General features: G+C 47.3%; 1 protein-coding gene across 1 annotated transcript; it reads left to right on the forward strand.

Annotated features, from left to right (window-relative positions):
- The first annotated feature begins 2,875 nt into the window (after nt 1-2,875).
- NUDT2 (nudix hydrolase 2) lies at nt 2,876-18,732 on the forward strand. The gene is made up of 3 exons (XM_084794753.1): nt 2,876-2,983; nt 14,486-14,619; nt 18,130-18,732. The coding sequence occupies exons 2-3, from the start codon at nt 14,493-14,495 to the stop codon at nt 18,444-18,446; spliced, it is 444 nt and encodes a 147-aa protein (XP_084650879.1). The 5' UTR covers nt 2,876-2,983; nt 14,486-14,492; the 3' UTR covers nt 18,447-18,732.
- Nucleotides 18,733-25,240: the final 6,508 nt, after the last annotated feature.

Consider the following 25,240-nt stretch of genomic DNA (forward strand, 5'->3'; position numbering starts at 1 on the left):
GTGCCCTCTTCTCTCTGATGTTCTCTTCTGTCGTGCAGGCATACATGTAATAGAGTGCTTATATACCTAAATAAATAAACCTTTAAAAATAAAAGAAAAACCAAAAAATAAAAGTAAAAATAAATAAAATAAAATAAAAAAAGTAAGCCCATGCCAGGCAATGGTGGCACACACCTTTAATCCCAGCACTTGTGAGGCAGAGGCAGGTAGATGTCTGTGAGTTAAGGCCAGCCTGGTCTACAGAGCAAGTTCTATGACAGCCAGAGTTGTGACAAAGAGAAGCCCTGTCTGGGGTGGGGCGGGGTGGGGGGGGTGGGGGGAGAAGGAAGGAAGGAAAGAAGTAAAAAGCAGTAAGCCAGGCATAGCGGTGCATTTCTTTAGTTCCAGCACTCAGGAGGAAGAGGCAGGCAAATGCCTGAGTTAGAGCCCAGCCTGGTTTACACTGAGAGCTCTAAGATAACCTCGTTTAAAACAAACAAACAAACAAACAAACAAACAAAAAAGACCAACCAAACAAAACTTAAGAGGGCTCAATAGATAAAGGCACTTCCTGCCAAGCCTGCTGACTGACCTGAGTAAGTTGCCAGGACCCACACTGTAGAAGAGAACCTGCTCCTCAAGAGCTGTCCTCTGTTCACTCACACGCACACAACAATACATAAATAAAACGAATTTTTAAAAAAGTTTTAGGGCTGGAGAGATGGCTCAGAGGTTAAGAGCACTGGTTGCTCTTCCAAAGGTTCTGAGTTCAATTCCCAGAAACCACATGGTGGCTCACAGCCATCTGTAATAAGATCTGGTGCCCTCTTCTGGTGTGCAGGCGAAACACTGTATACTTAATAAGTAAATAAATCTTTTTTAAAAAATGTTTTTAAGCATTTCTATGCCGAATGTGTTGCTTTATGTTATAACTCCAGCACCAGAGAAGCTGAGACAGGAGGATTATTGCATGTTCCAGACAGACAGCCTGGACTACAGTGTAAAGCGCTATCCCAAAAAACTAAAAAAATAAAAATAAAAAATAAATTAAAAATGGGGCTGGAAAGAAGGCTTAGCATTTAAGAGTAGCTGTTCTTTCAGAGGACCAGTGTTCTATTCCCAGCACCCCACGGTAGCTCACAGCTGTCTGGAACTCCAGTTCTAGGGGATTCAACAGCTTCTTTTGGCTTCCTTCGAACCAGACACACAAGGTGCACATACATACAGGCAAGCACTCATACACATAAAATGAGGGAAAAAAATAGCCAACTCAAATAAGGGCCAAGGAAATGTCTTGGTAGGTAAATGAATATAATCCATTAGCCTAATGACCTGAGTTCAATGCCCAGAACACATATAAAAGGTGACATGTGGTAGTGCACACCTGTAACCCCGGCACTCCTACGGAGAAACAGGGCTCGGGGGCTGCAGAGGAGGGAATCGCCAGGAGTGCACAGTGCAACAACAGAAACAGGCTGTCTCAACAAACTGGAAAATGAGAACCAACTCCTCAAAGCTGTCCTCTGACCTTCGCTTGAGCGCTGTGTCACACGCACGAACACAAAAAATGTTAAGTGAAGAAAAGTCAAACTCAAACAATCGATTACACTTCCCAAAGCACAGATAAAATGTGACAACAGTTGTAAGTCACTAAACAACGAGAGAAAAATCCTCTGGCTAAAACAACAGAACGGCTTGTTTTAAGCAAATACATTCAGGTGTTTGATAAAAAGCATTAGTAGACCAGACTACAATGTGTGGAGAGTTCTAGCAACCGATTCACAATTTTACCTTTCACAAAAGGTGGGAATACCAAGGCCGAATTTTCAGGCTCTTTTCTGCATGAGATTAAGGCGTCCTCTCTTCCTGCCCCCAAATGGTCTTTGGATAGAACGAGGCATGAATGACAAGCGAATCTGTCCGTAATGAGTTAAATTCAAGTGAAAAAATATTTCCCAAAAGCCTACTGTGTAAGGCATTGTGAGAAGGCTTGTCTTATCTCAGCGCTCAAAATTATATGAGGGGGGCTGGAGAGATGGCTCAGAGGTTAAGAGCACTGACTGCTCATCCTGAGGTCCTGAGTTTAATTCCCAGCAACCACATGGCGGCTCACAACCATCTATGATGTGATGCCCTCTTCTGGCCTGCAGGTATGCATGCAGACAGAGCACTGCATACATAATAATAAATAAATAAATCTTTAAAAAATTATATGAGGGGAAAAGGAGGAGGACGACGCTTCCGGAAGTACACGAAACTGTCCGAAGTCGAACAGAGGCGCTCTGAAGAGAGCGTTTCAAAGGCAAGAGGACTTTGGGGACTCAGGGATGGGGCCCCAAGAATGGTGGCGTCCGAGGTGGCTGCAGAAGAAGCTGTAGACAAGGAGATGAAACGTGAGCGAGCGGACGGGCCGCCGAAGTTGCTGGGCGGCAAACCCGGGTCTCCGCGCGCGCCCTCTCCGGCGCAGGCGCGGGGCTTCGGTTCGAGCCCAAAGCTGTCGTTTCTCACCTCCGCGCATTCCGGGCTCCTCTTCAGTCAATCTCCCCGGCGGACAGAAGACTTAATGCCGTCTGGAGTAAAGTCAGGCCGGGCCACCGGGACGTCCTGTCAACCGGCCTCGGGCGTCGGCCTGGCCACGTCCCCATGGCAACGCCGCCAAGCGCCGGTTCGAACGCGCGCGCCGACGCCTGCCCGCCCGCCCCCGCGCAGCGCCGACCAATGGCCGCCCAGGGATCCTGCCGCCGTTTGCCGCCGCCTCCTCCAGAGGACCAATCGAGGGAGCCAAAGGCGCCAGGGGGCGTGGCCTCCAGGACCGCCTTTCCACCAATGGCTGCGTTCCGGAAAGATCTCGCGACGTTCCCAGCCAGGGACTCGCGCCTCGGGGGCGGGTCGAAGCGCCCCGCTGTCCAATCCTGAGGCTCGTCGGAAGTCCAGCCGGGCTCTTCTGATTGGCTGATGCGCTGCGTCTCCGTGCAAGGCCCGCCTCCTGCCTCGGTGTCCGTGGGTGAGTGCGGTGGGGCTGGGGGCGTGGGTTAAGGGTGGCGTCCTCTGCCTTGTTGCTGCGCGACCGAAGTCCGCGGCGAGGCGAGGCGAGGCTCCGTGGTTCTGTTGTCCTCCTCTTCACCCTCTGAGTGGTGATGGCGTGGGTCGAAAGAATCCCAGAGCCAGAGAGGTTCGGGTTTGGGATTTAGCGGGCCAGCCAATCATTATCTTCTTCTGAGGTCTCAGTATTGGTTTGTTGTTATCGATTAAACCCAGCCTGCGTTCCAAGAGATCTTATGTATCTTTTAATTTTTATTTGAATTTATATGTATGCGTGCATGTGCCCTCTTGAGTTTATGTGCACCACGTGCGTGTAGGTGATCCCGGAGGTCAGGAGGCGTCGGATCCCAGGAGCTGGGGTTAAAGGCGGTTGTCACCTGGTACAGAGAGGTTCCTGGGCACCGAACCCCCAGTCCTTTGGAAGAGTGGCGGGTGCTCTTAACCACTAAGTCGTTTCTTCAGTCCTCAGAGATTGTATATTTCCTACTTCCACTATTCGTTGAATGAATGCGGAGACAGTTATAATAAAGTCACAAGACTCCCACCTTTTAAAAAAAAGGGGGGGCCCGAGGAAATGGCTTAAATCGAGAACAATCAAGTTGCCAAATACAAAATGTTTAGTATCCAGTGGAAATTAAGATCAGCCATGTTAGACGTTCAGAATGCCATCGTTTGAATAGCTACCAGCCCCAGGGATCCACCGCCCTCTTCCGGCCTCTCCAGGTACCCACGCACAGCTGGCAGACACGCTGGCATAAAAATAAATCGTTAAATAATCAGTTAACAAATAAAGATAACTCTTACTAGTAAAGACATAAATTCAATATTCAAAATAAGAGAAAATTACCAATACGGATATTAAAAGGAATTTATCTTGTTGGTCTTTATAAATTCCTAATACTTAATGTGAACAGTGTTAATCAGTTGTTTTACAGAAAACATAAAAATGACTTGAATTGCCAGGCACGGTGGAGCATGACTTTAGTTCCAGCACTTGGGAGGCTCTAGGATAAGCTGCGCTGTTACACAGGGAAACCCTGTAACCAATAACAACAGGCAAAAACATTTCTTGATTCAACGAGCAGTAAGGATTCATACGACCTATTATAATACAAGCTAGGCATGACTGACGTGTATTCAGCACATCTGATTGTCCCTGTATACACATAACTTTATTTTAAACTCTAAACAATGAAAAACAAGTGTTAGGATCTCTTTGCAAGTGATGAAATATCTTTCTTCAGGTAACAACTTGAGTTTAGTAGGTAAGTCTCTTTCACAGCAGGGTCTGGCATACTTTGCTGTGTTGTGCTGTACAATTTTGAACTGAAAGAGAGTGGAACTACTTGGAATGCCAGATCGGAAAGGTGGTTAGATAGGCAGACTTACCCAAATTCAAGGGAACTGCTTGTCTGAGTCAGGGTTTCTGTTGCTGTGGCGAAACACCATGGTCAAAGCCACTTGGGGAAGAAGAGCTTCACTCGGCTAACCCTTCCACACCGCTGTTCATCACCATAGGAAGTCAGGACAGGAAGGCTAACAGGGTTGGGATCTGGAGGCAGGAGCTGATGTGGCAGCCGTGAAACAGTGCTGCTTACTAGTTCGCCCTCTGTGGCCTGCTCAGCCTGCTTTCCTGAGGAGCGCAGGACCATCAGTGCAGAGGATGACCCCGCCCACAGTGGGCTGGGCATTTCCACAGCAGTAACTAAGTAAGAAAATGCCCTACAGGCTTGCATATACCTCAGTCTCATGGAAACATCTTCTCAACTGAGGCTCCGTCCTCTCCAGTGAGTATAGCTTGTGTCAGTTTAACATAAAACCAGTCAACACATGGGCTGTGGGATGAGAGATTACTAAACTTTAGACCCAGTTTCCACATACCTTATGGGTGCTCTATAGCACTTCAAATTCAACTTGATTTAAAAGGAAAGGAGTAGCTACTTCCTTTTCTATCCAGTTACCCAAATCAAACACCTTGTCCAGTTCCCTTGGACTTAGGAAATCTCTTATTTAGACATTGAAATATCAACTTTGTCAATGTTTGAGATATCTATCTCATATAAGGGCCCCCTCTCCTTTCTCAGGCTTTTCTTTTTTTTTTTTTTTTTTAAACATCATTTATTATTTGCAAATCACTCTGGTATTATTTTTTAATGATTTATTTAATTTTATTGTAGCGTGAGTGTGTCAGAGCCATTGGAACTAGGATTACAGACAGCTGTGAGCTGCCATGTGGTGGCTGGGAATTGAACCCAGGTCCTTTGTAAGAGCAGACAGTGCTCTTAACCACTGAGCCATCTCTCCAGCCTCCTCTCAGGCTTTTCTTCATCTACTTTCCTGTCACAAGTGGTAAAAATAGACCTGGGGCTGGAGAGATGGCTCAGTGGTTAGGAGCACTGGCTGCTCTTCCAGAGGACCCGGGTTCAATTCCCAGCACCCACCTGGCAGCTCACACCCATCTGTAACTCCTGTTCTAGGGGCTCTGCCGCTTTCCCACCAATGCATGCACACACATATATATATAGATATATAGATGAGACTAAGCTTGTGACCGGCTTCTTTTCTTTTTTTCTTTTTTTTTTCCGTCTTCTTTTCTACAGCCTTTTCTTCTAATTTGTTTTCTACCTTGCTTGCTGTCAAAATGCTTTTGTAAGATGTCAATCTGACCAAAACACACTCTACCTAAAACCAGTTGTCTTTATTGTCTACAGGATATATATTAAGCCAGACATGGTAGCACACCTTTAATCTCAGCATTCCAGAGTTTAAAGCCAGCTTGATTTACATAGTGCATTCTGAGTCAGCAAAGGCTACATAGTGAGACCCTGTCTAACGTAAAAATAAGATAAAACAATATAAACTAAACTGCTTACCAATGGACTGCCGTTCTGTATATGAGATCTTTGCGCACACTCCTTCCTTGGCCTAGAGTGCCTGGCCTCACTTTCATGCTACCATCGTCAAAATCTTTATAATGGAGCTCCGGGCCTAGCTCAGTTTAGATGTAAAATATATGAGTATGGGGATCTAAGTTTGACCCTAGCACCCAGGAGGAAAACACACATGTGCATACATACATGCACATCCTTACAGGCTAGCCCTTTGACCTAAAGATCTACTTTCTGTCTTACACAAATCCTTACGGCTATGAAACATAGCGGTTTGTAACATCTGTCTGAATGCCTTTTGCTTGCTTTCCCTAGGCTGTGAACCTTGTCAGAGAGATTTGTAGTGTTCAATTTCACATTTACCCTTCAGCTCTGCCATACAGGGCATGCTCAGCAGACAACAGATGAATAAGGGAAAGCCATTTCTTTGTAGGCTCCAGTATCTTACGTTTGCTTTCCATAGCTGAACAGCAGGTGGCACCATGAGGCCACATAATACAACTATCCTGAGAAATATTTTTGTCTCAACCTTGTCTGACTTTGGTCTGATCCTGAACGCCAGCCAGTATGTCATTACAGGTAAAAAAAAAAAAAATTCCCAGCTTCTCGCTCAGCCAAATAGCAAAGATTGCAGAGGGGCTCAGCAGCGTGTCTCCCAGAGAAGGGAGCCATGCCAGTTGCCCAGAGAAAGATGTACCTGAGGGAGCACTTTCTGCTTTTCCTCTCACTTCTTTTCTTTTATTACTGTTACCAAAAAACTGTATCCTAGACGGAGGCCTTATTCTTCCTCCAAGAGCAGAGAAGGGTGTCTGAGACGCCGTTGCCGTGTGGAAACTGGGAGAGAGTAGGTAGTCACCTGGAGTTGCTTATGAGCAAGCGGGGTTGGTCTTTCTTGTCACCGGCCTGTGCAAATTTTCTAGACACCAGGTTTAGACGAAACATGTGGTTTTAGGTTCCTGTGTCTCAGAAAGCAGCAGTAGAGTCTTGGACTCCATTGTCAAATAGGCACTTTTAGGAGGCTGCGGCTGTACTTTGTCCACCTGAGTTGGCTTTGGCTACAAGACCACTGTCTCCCCCGCTTAAAACCTGTTCCGTGGAAAAGTTTCCAGCCAGACATCCTAAACAGTGTCCAGATGAGTACAGATTGAAGACTAAGGAGCTTTAAAGCTGGTGATTTTATTAACCATGTGTGTTCTTAGAGCCACGTGTGCCTTCCCCTACTTAGTGGTGAAGCAGAGCTGTCAAAGGTTGGGAAAGGTTACTAGCTTTGGCGTTAGATCTCTTTGGATTCGAATCCACATTATCTGCCGTCAAGGCCACTGAGCAAGTCTTTTCATCTTTCTTTATGTTTACCTTGTTTTTAATGAGACAGGATTTATGTGACCCTGGAAAACTTCAGATTTATATATCATGAAAGCTGGCCTTGATATCCTAATCCTCCTGCCTCTCTGCCTTCCAAGTACGGAGAGGACAGGTGAAGGTGCGTGCGGCTAAGCCTGGCTTAACCCTTCCTAAGAGTTCAGCTTTGAGAAAGGCACATTAGTGAGGGCCGTTGTAGTCACTCGAAGGCAGAGGGAGGTGAATCTCTGAGTTCAAGACCAGCCTGGTCTACGTATCTCCTTCAGTGAGATCCTGTCTTAAAATCTCAGTTTCCTCAGAAACTAACACATCTTAAAGGATTGTCCTCTGAGCTTGTTTGCTTGTTTGTTTGAGAACGGTTCTTTAACACAAGTGTCTCCTGCTTCAGTCTTCTGAATGCTAGGGTGATAGGCATGTGCCGCCATGCCTGGCCTTAAAGGCTTGCCTTACAGCATTACAAACTTCAATTGTCAGAAACTTTGCACAGTGTAGGTGACAACAGTATTGATACTTGACAGCACGGTGGCTTGAAACACAATGCTCTAAGGGACTTAGACCATCAGGAACGGGAGGAGGATTTGGGGGATCTGTTATGTAAAAGCTGAAGGTGTGGCTCCACCTCAGGTGTGTGAAGTTCAGTGTCCGACCCCACAAAAATAAACAAGCAAATGAAAACATGTGTTTGAGAGAGCGGTTGGAGGCGCTGTGGCGTTCTTGATTGATTTGTTGAATATGTAGAACTGTGGCAGCACAGCCATTGATCCGTAAGTTCTTCACATTGGTCCTGAATCTCCTAGGCTGTGAGGAAATTCTGTCTGTGGAGAAAGCCAAGAGCATTTTCCCTTAGCTTCTGGAACCTTCTAATGACATTGAGGGCTTTTGGTTGGGGGGGGGGGCTTTTTTTTTTTCCTTTCCTAACCACCTCAGGCACACTGCCACTTTTCTGAAGTGTGAATTGCCTGCTGTCAGCCTGGAGTTCTCACCTCCGCAATCCTGGCTGCAGGCATATTTGCATATTGGATGCTGTGTTCTTTAACCCCCTGAGGTTTGAATCCACTTGGAGAATGTATGAGAGCTGAATACTTTCAAGCCCCTGGATAGTTTCAGCTCCCTCTTCTCCAAAGAAACAGAAAACCAACAATAGCTCCATTGACTTTTATGCAAATGGCACTCTTCAAGGCCACGCTGGGCTGTTTCCCAGGGCCCCCGAACATACTTAAACATTTGTTTGAGTGGGAGGAGGGGGGAGAGTTCTGTTGAGTCAATGAACATCTGTTAAGAGCTGCTGAGCTGGGTCCCAAGGAAACAGACTATGAATCTGGTTCTTTCCTACCAGAGGTACCAAAAGGAACTTACCTTACAAGGGATGCATACTTAAAGTGGCTTTGGACTGTGTCAGTTTAGTTTATACTGGAACTACATTTCCCAGAATTCCCTTTTTAAAAAGAATATTTTGTGTATTTGAATGTTTTGCTGAAATGTATGTCTGTGTAACACATGCAAGCCTGGTGCCCGAGGAACTGGGGAGCCTCCATGTGGATGTGGGGAATCCAACCTGGGTCCTTTCCAGGAACAAGAGCTCGTCAGCACTGAGCCAACTCAACAGCCCTGGAATTCCCTTCTTAATGGTCTTAGCTCAGTGCTGACCACTGTGAAGTTTTGCGTGAGACCTGGAAAGCTGGAGTCATAGAGCAGCCAGTATGTTTTGCAGCACGGAGCTGGCATGGCTGCAGTCCGTAGACTTTAATTCCAGTCTGTTGGCGCACCTTGCTCAGGAAGGACAGCGTCCAGGCCTGCAGACTCCTCCCCTTCTGCTCTTTCGCATCCCGGGACAGATGGCATTCATCTGTAGAGGGCTCTGGTTTTACCTGCTGGTCACCTGTGTCACCAAGTCTAGAAACAATGAAAGGAAGTCTACAGTTGTGGTTTATCTTCACGAATTCCAGTTGTCCTCGTGGGTCTCAATTTGCTCTCACGCTTTTTTAGTTTTGTCCTTGCTCCCTTGCGCCTCACATCCAACCCCACCCCCGGACTGCTAATATTAGACCCAACAACAGATGTGGGGGTGACTGACTTGCATGGGCTTCTCTACCAGTTCCCAAAGTACACGAAATATAACCCTGAGCTGGACATAGTTTGTGCTGAGGTGGGAGCATCTCAAAGTTGAGGCCAGCTTGAAGTACATAACGAGCTCAAGACCAGACATGACTTATATGTTAATATCCTGCCATGAAGAGCCAAGGACTAGGAGTGTAGCTTAGTGGTAGAGTGCTTGCCTGGTATGCGCAGATTCTAATGTTTCAGCCCCAGCAGCACACATATACTCCTTATGATGAATCCTTAAATTTCCGAGAGTTAAAGTTTTCTCAGATTGAGTCTTATACTAGAGGCCATGGAGTTATTATGAGCCAGAAGACTTCATAGAAAAGGTGATACCTGAGCTACTTCAAAAGTTAAAAGTAGCCGGCCGTGGTGGCGCACGCCTTTAATCCCAGCATTCCAGAGGCAGAGGCAGAGGCAGGTGAGTTGCTGTGAGTTCGAGTCCAGTCTGGTCTACAAAGTGAGTCCAGGACAGCCAGGGCTACACAGAGAAACCCTGTCTCAACAAACAAACAAACAAACAACAAAAGTAGGGCTGGAGAAATGGCTCAGCGGTTAAGAGCACCAGCTGCTCTTCCAGAGGTCTTGAGTTCAATTCCCAACATGATGGCTGACAACTATCTATAATGTGATCGGATAGCCACTTCTGGCATACCCAGCATACATGCAGGCATAACACTGTATACATAATAACTAAATAAATCTTTTTTTAAAAAAGTTAAAAGTAGGGGCCAGCAACATGCTTTAGCAGGTAAAGTGCTTGCTGTATGCTTGACAGTGAGTCCAATCACTGGAGCATGTAAAGGTGGAGAGAATTCCACACATGTGCCATGTCATAACTTTGTGTCACACAGTAATGATGATTGTAAATAAACAATCTGTGTTAGAGGGGTAAGTAGGGAGAGTTGTTTATATGAAGTTGGGGCCAGGCTTCTAGTTCACAGCTGACTTGAGCCACGCTACTGAAAGGGCGGTGGGGAGCTCTCCCTTCTAGAAGCCCTGTCTTCCCTGGGAGCCCAGCATCCATAGGGTGAGCACCTGCTCTTGCCTGTTCTGCACGGACTGTAGGCCAGACTGCTGCTTCGGTGCGGCTTCTTTACGCACTGCTGGAGTGTACCTTTTCCACTGGCCTAAGATTTTCTCCCCACTCCATTCCTCTCCAAAGGAAAATACTAACCTTTCTTCTTTTCTGTGGCCCTACATAGCCCCCAAGGCCTTCCGTTCTCATCCTTCACGGGGGCGGGCACCTTTCTTTTCTCACGCTCCATTTGTGGTGGTAGTGGTGAGGAGCAGTGTACTGGGGCTTGCGTCTGAGGAAGGCCAATGTCCTCTCTAGTCTTAGATTCCTAAGCTTACGTAGGGCTCCAACATTCATGTGTATGGGCTCTTTGAGGGGCAGGAGGAATGTGCCCTGTTTCCGTTACTTTCTAATCATCCCTGTGGAAAGGACATAGGGACAATGACCTGTTTCTACATGAACTAAACCAGTGACTAAAACCCTCATTCAGTAACTTGCAGTGACAAGGTGTTTCCTTGCAGCTTCCAGAATGGGGGATGTTCTCAGCACAGAGAAGGAGTCGGGAAAACAGAACATGGTGTTTTGGAAACGCCTATGAACTGTTACTTTCCATATGAATTTTTAACTCAAAAAAAGATCTCATTATACATATTCTGTACCATGCTTTCTTCAGTTAATATAGCCAAAAATATTTTCTTACAGCCAGAACATTTGGTTCTACCTTTTTTTTTTTTTCCCCAAGGCAGGGTTTCTCTGAGTAGTCTTGGCTATCCTGGAACTTGCTCTGTAGACCAGGTTGGTCTTGAACGCCCAGAGATCCACCTGGCCCTGTCTCCTCAGTGCTGGCATTAAAGGTATGTACCACCATGCCCCATTTTTAATGGTGTATGTGTGTGTGCCACAGAGATAGACATAAATAATGAAATGTAACTAATCATTCCCACACTGATGGGTATTTTTTATGCTTAAAAAAAAGTAGTTTTATAGAATCCCTCTCTCAAAAAAAAAAAAAAGATTTTTTTTTTTTATTATTTTCAATTGTGTGTATCAATGAAGTGCCCATGGAGGCCAGAGGAAGGAATTCCTCTGAAAATCTGGAGTTACAGGTGGTTGTGAACTGCCCAGTGTTGATGCTGGGAACCGAACCTGGGTCCTCTTAACTTCTGAGCCATCTGTTCATCCCTCTGTCTTTCTTTTTAATGTTACAAGGTGTTTTGTTGTTGGTGGTGGTTTTGTGTGTGTGTGTGTGTGTGTGTGTGTGTGTGTGTGTGTGTGTGTGTGTGTGTATTTTATAGCATCAATTAGCCCAAGCTGGCCCTTACGTCACTATGTAGCTGAGGATGACCTCATGACCCTCTTGCCCCCACCTCCCAAGTACTGAGATTACAGATGGGAGTCACCGAGCCTAAGTTTCATGTGGGCCGGGTCTCACTGGCCAGCCTTGAACTCACAGAGCTTCAGAGTGCTGAGATTAAATATGTGTAGCGCCACACCCGCATACACAGACTGTTTCCTAAAACACTGAGTTCATTTCTAGTCCTCAAGAACCTCCCACTCAGCAGTTTAGAATGATTTGGGTGTCTAAGTTTGTAACTTGGTGATAAAACACTTGTCTAATATGCATGAGTGCTGCCTTCATTTTGATCCCAACCATGAGAGAGAGAGAGAGAGAGAGAGAGAGAGAGAGAGAGAGAGAGGAGAGGAGAGGGAGGTGGGGGGGGAGAGAGAGGAGGGAGAAAGAGGAGAGAGAGAGAGAGAGAGAGAGAGGAGAGGAGAGGAGAGGAGAGGAGAGGAGAGGAGAGGGAGGTGGGGGGGAGAGAGAGGAGGGAGAAAGAGGAGAGAGAGAGAGAGAGAGAGAGAGAGAGAGAGAGAGAGAAGGGAGGGAAAGGTGTTTTATCCACGAGAAGCTGGGTGGGCCTGACTTTTATGCCTTTGACAGCTGAAAGTGCCTCTTTCTGTTGGTTCATTCTTTTGTTTGAGACGAAGGTTTGCTATGTAGCCCAGGCTGGCCTTAAATTCGTAGTAATCCTTCTGCTTCAGCCTCCCCGGTGCTGGGATTCCAGGTGCGGCCATCATGCCTGGCAGCCATCTTGGTTTAACACCCACAAGGAAGCACAGCACACAGCAGGTGGCTTTCTTTTGGTCCTCCATCGAACATTAGGACCTTTGCCCAGGGCGTTAGCCTCCACCCGAGCCACCTTCTCCCCTCCTTCCTTGTAGGTTGCCTCTGACTCTTGTTTCTCTGCTCCAACATCCCTCTTTCAGTAAGCCTGCTGTAATCCTTCAAACGAGGTCAGGTTGTGGCTATCACATGCTTTTCCTTTGGGACCTGTACCTTATTAGCAGGTGTGTGTGTGTATGTGTGTGTGTGTGTGTGTGTGTGTGTGTGTGTGTGTGTGTGTGTGTAGAGGTCAAAGAACAACTTTTCTGGTGTTGATTCTTTACCTGGGTTGTCAGGCTTGTGCAATAAGCACTTTACCTCTTGGGCCATCTCAGTGCTCCCTTCCCAACATTACTCACGTATACAGAAACCTACTGATTTTTTTTTTTTTTTTAGTGTGTGCCAGGCACTGTTCTAACACAGTACAGAATCAAATCACAGTTGGGCACACACTTTAAGAATTCTGAGCTGGGTGGTTCACACCTTTAATCCCAGCAATTGGGAGGCAGAGGCAAGTGGGTCACTGTGAGTTTGAGGCCAGCCTGGTCTACAAAGCCAGTCCAGGACAGCCAAGACTATACCAAAACAAACAAACAAACAAAGAAACAAACAAAAGAATTCTGGAGACAGAGGCAGGTGGAGCTCTGTAGATTGGAGGTCAGCCTGGGCTACGTTAGTGAGACCCCCCCACCCCATCCCACCCCCCAACTCAAGAAATAAAGAGGGGGAGAGAAAGAAAGGAAGAAGACAAATGCAGTCCTCATAGCTGCCTCCTCTGGAGAAACTGTTTTCGTCCACTAGTGTCAGAGCTCAACCCAAATCTAGGCCCCAGGGTCAAGCTGAGAATGCTTGCGCTAGTTTGCCTGTGCTTCTTCTCATTTGGACCACACGCACATATGACTTACAGACATCGGAGTCTAAAAATGAACCAGAGTGCCTCGATGTTCCAGACTACCTAAGCGACCCCACTAAGTCACGAGAAAACAGTGTTGCAGTCCCTGCTCTAAGGCCTCAGGCACGGCGCCAGGGGAGATGGGAGTGTGGGTTTGATTATAGCACTTGGGTTGCATTTCTCCCGTTCTAGGATCTCTTCTGTTTCAGTGGATTTGTGTCTGAGTCTTTGTGGTCTCATAACAAATACACACAAGCCCCGCGTGTCACAGGAAGCGTGGGGCAGAGGCCTCTTGACACAAAGGTTTGTTCCTGGTTCCTGGATTCCCCTCTATATTGGTTAGGTTTCTATGGTTGTGATAAAACACCGTGATCAAAAACAACTTGAGGAGGAAAGGATTTCAGCTCACAGTACACAGTTCCTGCTGCAGGGAGTAAAGGTACAAATTGAAGCGGAGACCACGGAAGAACGCCACCTGCTGACTTTCTCCTCTGGGGTGTGTGTGTGTGTGTGTGTGTGTGTGTGTGTGTGTGTGTGTGTGTGTGTGTGTGTGTGTGTACGCGTGCTTGTAGCTGTCCAGAAACTGGCTCTGTAGACCAGATTGTCCTCAAACTCAGAGAGTCCCAGCTGCCTCTGTGTCTCCTCCTCCTGAGTTTTTAAGGATTAAAGGCATGCACTGCCACGCCTGGCTGTTCAGCCTGCTTTCTTATAGAACCCGGTTTCTTCTGCCTAGGGGTGATACCACCTCTAGTGGGCTGGGCCTTCCCACATCAACTGTGAATCAAGAAAATGCTCCTCAGGCTTGCCTACGCGCCAGCCTCATGGAGGCATCTTCTCAACCGAGGCATCCTCTTCTCAGATGACTAGCTTGTGTTAAGTTAACAACAACTAACCTCCATTCCGTGGCGTGCTGTCTTTTTCTGTGGGTTGTGAGATCACTGTTGGCCAGTCCTTGCTATTCCCCAGCTACCCCCTGCACCATGAGTGACTTTCCCTCTTGTGTATAGCTTCCCAGGGGTTCACGTCATTTCTTTTTAACTTCATAGCTAAGTCATGGCCCTGAGGGCATGTGGCTTGATCGTCTTCCGAAGACACCTCGTTCCCAAGGTGGACAACACTACAATCGAGTTCCTGCTGCTGCAGGCGTCAGATGGCATTCATCACTGGACTCCTCCCAAAGGTGCGGTGACAGTGACAGGGGTTGGCTTGTGGGGAGATGCCAAGCTTGGCTCAGGACTCCACCCTGCCAGGATGTGCAGCCACTGTGCAGCAGGAGGGGGTGGGAGAGGCAGGGCACTTAGTCCTGTCTGTGTCTCAGGTCTCCACCCAGGCCAGGCCTAGCGCCTGTGTCTCTGGCTCACTCACCTGTGCTCCAGCTCATGAAGGGCTAGGACAGGAGAAGAGCCACTGGGCTGGGAACTGGGGGTGTTGACGCTGAGTAATGGCTGGGCTTTGAGTGTCTCGTCTGTCAGAGTAGAGGTTGACTTAAGAATCCCCAGCTTTCTTCCTGCCCCTTTTCTGATGTAATTTGATCAAGCTCCTTTGCTTCTTTGTTTAGTGTTCCCCTCACTAGGGTTTTCTTGTGTGGACCACATGTCTGGAGTTGTTAGACACACAGAGGAGCTGGGTTTCCTAATCATAGGCCATCTGCGTATTCTGGCAGGAATGGAAGGATTAGAATGACAGGTCCTTCTGAGCCCAAGTGGCTGCGAAGGTCACAGAGGCCTTGAGGTTGTAGCCTCAGCAGCCCCCTTTGCCCTGGCTTCTTTCCCAAGGACCCAGGATAGAGCTTGTTGGGTCTTCAGGAGGCAGCACAGTGAAGACCAGAGGCCTAGAGCCTTAGACGTGGCCAGGATGTGTTTGGAAGCAGGCTAGTTTTTACCCACTAGCATTCTGGATGCCGTCATAAGGGTACAGAAGATGCCCTCAGCTGTTCCTAAAAGAGAAGGCAGTCTACACAGGGAGCAGTAAACTGCGCGACGGTCCCTGAGAAGTCTGAACCCATCTCAGCATGTGGTTTTTTTATTAACTCCCTTTGAAGCCCACACCTATGCAACTAGGTGTATCTTACTTTGTCTGAGTGCCTCTTTTTCTGTTAATCTTCATGCTGCCAGGCAGCATGGTGGTGCACACCTTTAACCCCAGCACTCAGGAGGCAGAGGCAGGAGAATCTCTGAGTTCGAGGCCAGCCTGGTTTACAGAGCAATTTCCAGGACAGCCAAGGCTACACAGAGAAACCCTGACTTGAAAAACAAACAAACAAAACCAAAATCTTCTTGCTTACATTTATATTAAAATATCTTTATTAAATCCAACTCTGGGGGCTGGAGAGATGGCTCAGTGGTTAAGAGCACTGGCTGCTCTTCCAGAGGCCTGAGTTCAATTCCCAGCACCCACATGGCGGCTCACAACTGTCTGTCACTCTAGTTCCAGCGGATCTGACACCCTCACACAGATATGCATGCAGACAAAGCACCAGTGCACATAAAGTCAAAATATAAGAATAAATAAATCTTTTTCTAAAAATCCAACTCTGCTTCAGGTGGGGTGGGGCGGTGAAGCCACCCTTGACTGAGGCCATTGGGATGGTCCCAGTGAGCAGGAACAGACTGGCTGTGACAGCTGCTGGGATGAAGACCCAGGGTCAACAGCCACCAGACAGGTAAACACAGTAGGATGGGGAGGCACAGGCAGATGTCTGAGGTTGGGAGAAAACAAAGCAGAAATGTTTGCACATTTGAGTTGCACAGGGAAGAAGGAGGTAAAAGGGAGGTGTCAGAAATACTGTAAATAGGAATGTTCACACTTAGCTCCTGATCACACTGCCGGGCCTCTCACTAGATGTCAAAGGGCCTCTCCTAATCAGTTCCTTTTTTGGCCTGGGATGAAATTACCCTGCTAGCATTAGTAGGCAGCAAGCGGAATGGATGCTGCTGGGAGGGGGGTGCTCAGATTCGCAGACAGCTGCGGGGAGTGGCACCCTGAATCAGCGTCTCCTGTCACCACCAGTTGTTAGGGTCAGAGGATTTGGGTAACAAGCCACTATGAAAACCAAGTTTGAGCCAACAAAAAGTAGCTTTATTCAAAAGCTGATATATCAGGGAGACAGCTAGGTTTGGGATCCACACTGTGATTTTAAAAGCAGAAGACCCACAAAGGAGGTGGGGGTCGGGCATCCAGTCAGATGCACACATATGTGGCGTGTTCCAACATACTTCCTACCAGGCATCTAGGGGCATCTTAGGTGGGCGTCTATGTCGAGTATCTCAGATGGCTTTCTTGATAGCTTGGCCTAGGTCTAGGCCAGCCAATAAGAGCTGAATCAGCCGGTGCTAGGATTTGGTCCCCGCTGTGTGATAACCAGTAAAGCACAGGTGAGACATTGCTGTCTAGATGCATCGGGGACATTTGACTCTGAAGCTGAATCTGGGAATTGGAGCCGTTCTGGGAATTTAGCTTAGTACAAGATGGAGACTGTACACAAGATGGAGTCTGTAGCTAAGGAGGCCCCTGACACAGTGTCCCTCCTGCTTCTCCTCAGCACATGATCAGCATGTCTTTGTGCACACATAGATGTGTCTGCAGAAAAACTTGCCCCAGAACTGAGAGCTAGATGCATTCCTTAAGTGCTGAGATCCTATTTTTCCATCCACAGCCCCTAGGCTGCTGTGCAGACCCCTGGGAGGTAGAATGCTTAGTGCACAGCTCCACTCCCAGGCCAAGAAGGGAACAGTTACCACTTCCTGCTCCCCATGAGCACCTGAACCAGGAGGGGCCGCTCAGCAACTTGCCAGAGCCAGGAGTAGATAGGGGTTACCAGAACCCTGTCACTGCTTCTGGGACACTAAGGCTTTGTGGGAAAGGCCTCGGGGTAGATCTGGGGCCACTGCAGTCTGCAGAGCCTCAAGCTCTGCTGCAACAGCTTCTTGGCAGCTGTCTGCTTGGATTTGGGTCTCGCCAACAAATTTTCTTAGAACTGGCTCTTGGCTTGTCCTTAGTCTTAAGTTCCCATCAGGACTTTCCCTGTGAATCTGAGATCTGGCCTTGCTCAGTTAGGAAGATGAAAACAATCTGAAAAGCCTTGATGGCTCCTTGGAAACAGCTGCTGGTGCAGCAGGGCCGGGTTTGCGCCTGTGGACTGTGGAGGGCCGCATCCTCACTGGATGGTTCAGCTAGCCCCCACCCTGCTGAGAGACTCTGCCCCTCCTTGGGGGAAAAAAACCTACTTTAAGATCTCCAAGAGAAAAGTGATCCCTGCGAATAACAGAGGGAGGAAACTCAAAAGAATAGGAAAGCAGAGATCTGAGGAAAGCCATCTCAACACCTGAAGGCAGCAACTATTCTGGGATGGGGATGTTGCTTAGGGGTGGGGTGCCTACCTCCGAGCACATGGCCCCATACTTAGCACAGCAGAGCCTGGAAGCAGCATCTGAGTCTGACTTGCCAGACACATTTGTTTCACTCTCTACAAAGATGGAGTAGGAAGGGGTTTCTCAGACCCTGAGAAGCAGTCGCCGCTCGCCCTGTAGCTCTTCCTAGGCACGCTAGGATGGTGACCATCCCCACACTTCCTGTAGCCCAGGGACTCCTAGGAAAGTCACTGAAGACCCTATCTTTCTATCATCTGTCCTGGAAACACTCAGCTTTGCTTACTAGTGAAGATTTCTTCTTTCTTTTCTCCTAACCGCAGGCCATGTGGACCCTGGGGAGAATGACTTAGAAACAGCCCTGCGAGAGACTCGGGAGGAAACGGGCATAGAAGCAAGCCAGCTGACCATCATCGAGGGCTTCAGAAGGGAGCTCAATTACGTGGCCAGGAAGAAGCCTAAAACAGTCATTTACTGGCTGGCGGAGGTGAAAGACTCCGCTGTACAGATCCGCCTCTCCCAGGAGCATCAAGCGTACCGCTGGCTGGGCCTGGAGGAGGCCTGCCAGTTGGCCCAGTTCGAGGAGATGAAGGCAACCCTCCAAGAAGGACACCAGTTCCTCTGCTCCACACCGGCCTGAGCTGACCAGAACAACTGCTTCCACTGCATCCTTAGGGTTTTTGGAGATAAGCCAGGATGTGCTGGTCTTGTCACAACCAAGAGCAGATAGGTTGGCTAAATGAAAATTAACTTGGCACTCTCAGGTGAGATCAGGGAAGCCCTGGATTCAATCCCTAGCACAGAAGATAATTACTTTTAAAATAGGAGCAAGCAAGAATTTTAGCTAAGTTCAAAAGCAAAGGAGGGGTAAATATTTAAAGTGCCAGCCCCAGAAATTGTATCCTAAATACACTTCAAGCAGCTTACATGCCCTTTTAACCCGTGTCTGTTTCTTGGACTCGTGCCATGGGCTAAGGAAAAGAAAACCAAAGTTATTCAGAGCTCTATGGATTTAACCAGAGGGACTCCTGGCCATCCTGACTTGTGTAAACCAGGGGAGCCCTGTATCCAAACACTGTACTCCAGGAAGCCAAGGGCTCTGGGATGAGACTGGAGAAAGCCCAGCACATCTAGGGTAACCCCTCTGCGTCTGCAACTCCAGGTTCCGCCTCCCCACAGACAGACCCACAGAGTTGGAATTTCCAAGCCATTAGAACTGGAGTGCAGAAACTGGATGTTTTTTTCAGTTACTCTCTCCAGCACCCACATATTTTGTAGTTGCATAGGAAATATTTCAGATCCAAAACTTTGGGCTGCCTGGGCCAAAACAGAGCTGGGGCCGGGTGGTGGTGGCACAGGCCTTTAATCCCAGCACTTGGGAGGCAGAGGCAGGCAGATCACTGTGAGTTCGAGGCCAGCCTGGTCTACAAAGGGAGTCCAGGACAGCCAAGGCTACACAGAGAGATCCTGTCTTGAAAAACCAAAACCAAAGCCAAACAAAACAGAGCTGGGAACAGGCAACCTGGAATCTCACATGGACCCTCACCTCTTACCCAGCCTGTCTCCCAGAGTAATGAGCCTTGTCAGCATGATTGAGGGAGACAACGAGGCCAGCCCAGGCCCACAGGCTCTGCCCAGGCCATGTCATTACACACATGCCTTTCACCCAGAACCACTTTCCCCACTTTCAGCAGACTTATCGCTGCCGTTTTTACCCCTGACCTCTGCTGCTCGCTGGCTTTCTCCGAAATGCCACTGTAAGACCCCCGAGGTGCGAGGGTTTGGTCTCAGCCTTCTTTCTGCCTTGCTACTGGGCTCAAGGAATGCTGAGGCAGGTGTTAGAGCCCTTCCAGAAGCTGCTAGCAGCTGGGTTCATGTGGATTTTATTAGAGGGCTGTTGCCCAACGACGTGCCGAAGATTGGAGGGGAAGGGGCATTGGCAAAGGTCAGCATGGATTACCAGAGTCAAGAACAGGCGCTCCAAAGGGGGGAGAGCAAAGCCACCCGGTCTCAAGCAGCCTTCCAGATGTTTCCAGTCACTGGTTCTCTGCAGACAGGGCAGCACTAGTGAGCAGATCTTGGAGTAGAGCCAAGGACCTAAATGGTTTGTTCCTCGCCCCTCTGAGCAGCACTCTCCAAAGGAGGCCCTGCTGCAGGAAGTTTTTGGAGTTTAATGTTCTCTTCCAGGCCAGCAGGGACCACATCCCACTGATTTAATAAATGCCTGCTGGGCACTGGTGCCAAACCACAGACAGGCTGCCTCCTAACAAGGACTGGCCAGCCTGCCTTGTGCTCTTAGGATGGGAGACTGGAACCTGGAAATTCTAAAAGCTCATACATCAAAGTTGGAAGGGACTGAAAATGACCCAAACTTGCTGCTTATTTTTTATTGCACGGGGAAATTTATGGTGCCTGGCATGGCGTGCACAGCCTGTAGAGCCTCAGCACTTTAGAGGCTGAGGCAGGAGGATTACCGGGAGTCCAAGTCCAGCCTGAGTTACAAGAACAGGACCTGGAGAGATGGCTCAGTGATTCAAAGGACTGCCTGCTTTTCCAGAAGATATGAGTTTGAGTCCCAGTGCCTCCTTGGTGGCTCACAACCATCTGTAACTCCCCTTGAGAAGAATCTGATGTCCTCTTCTGGTCATGGCATGCACATGGTTCACAGACATTCATGTAGGCAAAATGCCCATACACATTAAGTGTTTTTTTTTTTAATCTTAAAAAAAAAAAAGCTAAAACAGAAGCAGCAGTCACAGAGTGAGGAGAAAGTGGGGAGGAGGAACGTAATGGCCCTTGGTCCTGGAAACTGTATGTGAGAAGCTTTGAGACTGAGCTTGCCACAGCGAAGGCTTGTTAGAATATAGAGGTGGCTGAGGTGGCTCAGTGGGTAAAAGTGCCAGCCTAGTCTACAAAGCAAGTACAGGACAGCCAAGGCTACACAGAGAGACCCTGTCTAGAAAAACTAATAAAACAAAACAAAACAAATAGCTCATTAAGCTCCAAACACACAAAGACTTTTCCAGCCTAAGGCTCTAGAATCTTCCACCTGGGTCAGAAGAGGGATGGACAGTCCTCCCTCATGTCTCCAGAGAGTTTGGTTCCATTAAAAAGTGTCTAGGAGGATCACCCTCTCTCTCTAAGAATTCCTTTGTCATTTTTGTCCCATCTTGGGCTCCTAAAGTCTGCCTCCTTCAGAAGGTTCCCTAAGATGCTCGGCGATTGCTGGGTTCCGTTCCTCTTAAGCTTCTTTCTCAAACTCAGGCTGCCTACTAGGAAGTTGCTTCTTTCTTATCTCTGCCTTGTAATGATGTCCCACCATTAGCTCGAGACAACCTCAGACTTTTCTTCCAACATGGTCAATTCACTTAGCTTTCGGCCCTGGCCTTCTTTTCCCTCCTTCTCTCACATATCCTGTATCTGAGACATCATCGTGAGGCAGAGGCAGAGGGCTGAGAGGAGTGTGGCCCAGTGGTGTCTGGAGGGAGACCTGCTGGTACCGCATTGGCATGCGATCTTTGGATGTCTCCGACTCTCCAGCATCATTTTTCTTGTGCAGTGTGGCAGGTGATAACAAGAACAGATGCTAGGCTGGGAGGCTGAAGGCCACAGGCTGTCTGTGAAACCAGATGCCCAATCTTTTTCTTTCTTTCTTTTTTTTTTTTTTTTTTTTTTTTTTTTTTGGTTTTTTGAGACAAGGTCTCTCTGTGTTAGCCTTGGCTGTCCTGGAGTCACTTTGTAGACCAGGCTGGCCTCGAACTCACAATGATCCGCCTGCCTCTGCCTCCCGAGTGCTGGGATTAAAGGCGTGCGCCACCACGCCCGTCCCCAATCTTTTTCTATTTTTATTTTTATTTTTTTATTTTAAAACATTTTGTGTATATGAGTGCTCTGCCTGCGTGTACACCCGCAGGCCAGAAGAGGTCATCAGATCTCACTATAGATGGTTGTGAGCCACCCTGCGGTCGCTGGGACCTCTGGAAGAGCAGCCAGTGCTTTTAACCGCTGAGCCATCTCTCCAGCCCCTCCTTTTTACTGTAGGGAACCCCCAGCCCGTGGAATGTTGCTGCCTACGTTCAGGGTAAGTCTTCCCTGGGTTAAACCTCTCTAGAGTTGCCTTCATAAACGAGCCCAGAGGTGTGTTTCCCTGGTGACTCCAATCCAGTCAAGCAGACAAAAATGATTAATAGACATAGATATATACAGGTCGTAGACATATATAGCTTCAACAGCTGTTGGCTGGGTGGGGGTGTGTGTGGGTATACTGTATAGACTTTCAGCTTTTCAGTAGGTTTGACGTTTTCTCATGAGAACTCTTGGGAAGCCACACAGGGTTACAGACCCAGCTCATCAGAAGAGTGAGGCAGAAGGGCCACTTTAGCCCAGGAGGGGCTTGGGGGGGATAAGTATGACTATGGCTCAGTAGTGGTGGCACAGCTGTTTAATCCCAGCACCCAGCAGGCAGATGTCTGTGAGTTCAAGGCCAGCCTGGCCTACAGAGCGAGTTTCATTGCATGATGGTTAAACCTAGGTAATTACCAGATACGTCACCTTGTTGCCACTGGCCATTCTCTTTTTTGTTTTGTTGTTGCTGTTATTTGTTTTTTTGTTTTTGGCTTTTTGAGACAGGGTTTCTCTGTGTATCCCTGGCTGTTCTGGACTCACTTTGTAGACTAGGCTGGCCTCGGATTCACAGAGATCCATCTGCTTGCCTCTTAAGTGCTGAGGTTAAAGGCGTGCGCCACCACGCCCAGCAAGAATTTTTAAAAACTGAACTTATGCTTTTTTTTCCTTTGGTTTTTTGTTGTTGCTTTTTTGAGATAGGGTTTCTCTGTGTAGCCTTAGCTGTCCTGGACTGGCTTTTCTAGACTAGGCTGGCCTGGAACTCACAGAGAGCCACCTGCCTCTGCCTCCTGAGTGCTGGGATTAAAGGCATGTGCCACCACGCCCAGAAAATTTATGTATTTTTATTGCATGTGTGTAAGTGTTTTGTCTGAATGTACGTGCATCATCTGTGTGCAGTGCCCAAGAAGGCCAGGAGTGGGTACCGGATCCTCTGGAAGTGGAGGTGAGTTGTGAACTGCTTGTGGGTGCTAGGAATTGAAAATACGTCCTCTGGAAGAGCCACCAGTTCTCTTAACCACTAAGCACCTCTTTAGCCCCTGGTTTGTTGTTTGTTTGTTTGTTTTAAAATTTATTTATTTTTAGCTTTTTGAGACAGACTCTTAAGCATGTAGCCCAAGTTGTCCTCAGACAGTCTTCCTCCCTCAGCATCCTGTGGACATACAGGCATGTAACACCGCACCTCAGCATCCTGGGTGCTGGACATACAGGCATGTAACACCGCACCTCAGCTTAAAAGCCATATTTTTGAAGAGAGATTTTTAAAAATCTCTTTTGGTAAACAACAGCAACAACAACAAAAAGCAAAAAACAGAACTATTTTGGATGTAAAAAATATTCAAAGCCTGGTAAAACTATAAGCAGGTGTAGTTTTTAATAGTATGAAGTTTCAAAGATCTGAAAAATAGGAAAAGAAGGACCAAAGACAATGGAAAATGTCTTTCAATTACAAAAGGACATTTAGCCGGGTGGTGGCGGCTCACACCACCTTTGATCCCAGCAGAGGCAGAGGCAGAGGCAGATGCATCTCTATGAGTTGCCTGGTCTACAAAGGAGTTCCAGGACAGCCAGGGCTGTTAACCAGAGAAACCCTGTCTCGAAAAACTTTTTTAAAAAAGAAAGAAGAAAGGAAACAAACAAATATCCAAGTCAGTTGTTCCTTCCTGAACATCAGATCAAGCTGCCTGCAGAAACAGGAGGTAAAATGTGTTGACTGTAAGGGGCGTAATAATAATAGGTAGAAAAAGCTAGGACCAGCTTTCTGTTTATTCCAGAGTTTCTGTTTATTCCAGATAAGGATTCTCTCTCTGTACTCAGGCTGACCTTGAATTTCAGCTTTGATATCCTGAGTGCTGGGACTCATGGCATGTGCCACCACACCTGGATTGAAGGCTGATTAAAAAAAAAAACCAACTGAGACATAATTATAAATAACAAAGTACATCTTCTTCCTCAGACAGACAGAGCCTTGGCTGTCCTGGAACTCACTCTGTAGACCAGGCTGGTCTTGGACTCACAGAGATCCACATGCCTCCACCTTCCTAGTGCTGGGATTAAAGACCTGCACCACCACACTGAGCAGTACATCGTTTTGAGAAGTATAATTCAGTAGTTTTCCTTTATTCACAAGGCTGTGTAATTATCACCGCCACAATTAATTTTAGAAGATTCTCAACACCCAAAAAAGAACCTCTTGTATATCTCTTAGCAATCTCTCTTCTTCTTCTTCTTCTTCTTCTTCTTCTTCTTCTTCTTCTTCTTCTTCTTCTTCTTTGCTACCATTTATGTTACTTTCTGCGAATAGATTTCCCTGTTCTCTGTATTATATGTAACTGGAATCCTGCAATCTGGCGTGGTGCTACACACCTGTAACCCCAGCACTTGGGAGGTACAGGCAGAAGGAAGAAAAGAGTTCAAGGTCATCCTCAGCCCCTAGAAAGTCCAAGGTCAGCCTGGGCTACTGGAGGTTCCATCTCAAGAAAACAGTAAGGACATAAGTGAATCATACAGTTTATGGCTTTTTGAATTTTGCTGCTTGTGTTTAGCGTGCTTTCAAGGTTCACTCATGTATTGTTTCCTTATTCCACTTTTATGATTATTGCTTCATTGAAATATAACAACTCTGACTCGAAAAACCAAAAAAAAAAAAAAAAAAGAAAGAAAGAAAAAAAAGAAAAATACAATCTGTATGCCATATGAAACACCCACTTTAAAGTATACACTTGAAGGGTTTTACTATATTAATGGAGTTATGGAATTACAATTTTAAGACATTTTAACCATCTCTCAAAAAATGAAAAACAAGCCGGGCATAGAGCACACAGGAGGCAGAGGCAGGTGGATCTCTGTGAGTTCAAGGTCAGCCTGGTCTACAAAGAGAGTCCAGGACAGCCAACGCTACACAGAGAAACCCTGTCTCTAAAAACCAAACCAAACCAAACAAACCAAAACAAACACATAGCCACCAGCAATCACGTTATTTCTCCAAGACCTTAGGCAGCTACCCCTCTACTTTGTCCCCTCTGCTTATAGATTTGCCTGTACAGGACATGCCATAGAGTGGACTTATACAATATGTAGCCTTTTGTAACTATGGTGTTTTCAAGGGTAATCCATTTTGTAGCATGCATCAGTACTTCATTCTCTATAGTTTCGATATTCAATATTGAGTTGACCCAATTTGATTTGTTCTTTCTTTTTTTTTTTTAAGCCACTATTAAAAATGCATCAAGTTCTGTGGATACGTCGTCCCGTCCCGTCCCCCCCCCCCCCCCCCCCGCCCTTGGATATAACTAAGTATAGAACTGCAAT

Source organism: Acomys minous, assembly GCF_964271855.1.
Source record: "Acomys minous genome assembly, chromosome: 1".
Taxonomy (NCBI): domain Eukaryota; kingdom Metazoa; phylum Chordata; class Mammalia; order Rodentia; family Muridae; genus Acomys; species Acomys minous.

What these genes read in the sequence shown, in the direction of transcription:
- NUDT2 (XM_084794753.1), top strand. Translation starts at nt 14,493, where the DNA reads ATGGCCCTGAGGGCATGTGGCTTGATCGTCTTCCGAAGACACCTCGTT. An exon ending in TCACTGGACTCCTCCCAAAG is followed by an intron (nt 14,620 to 18,129) that starts GTGCGGTGACAG and finishes TCCTAACCGCAG; the next exon opens with GCCATGTGGACCCTGGGGAG.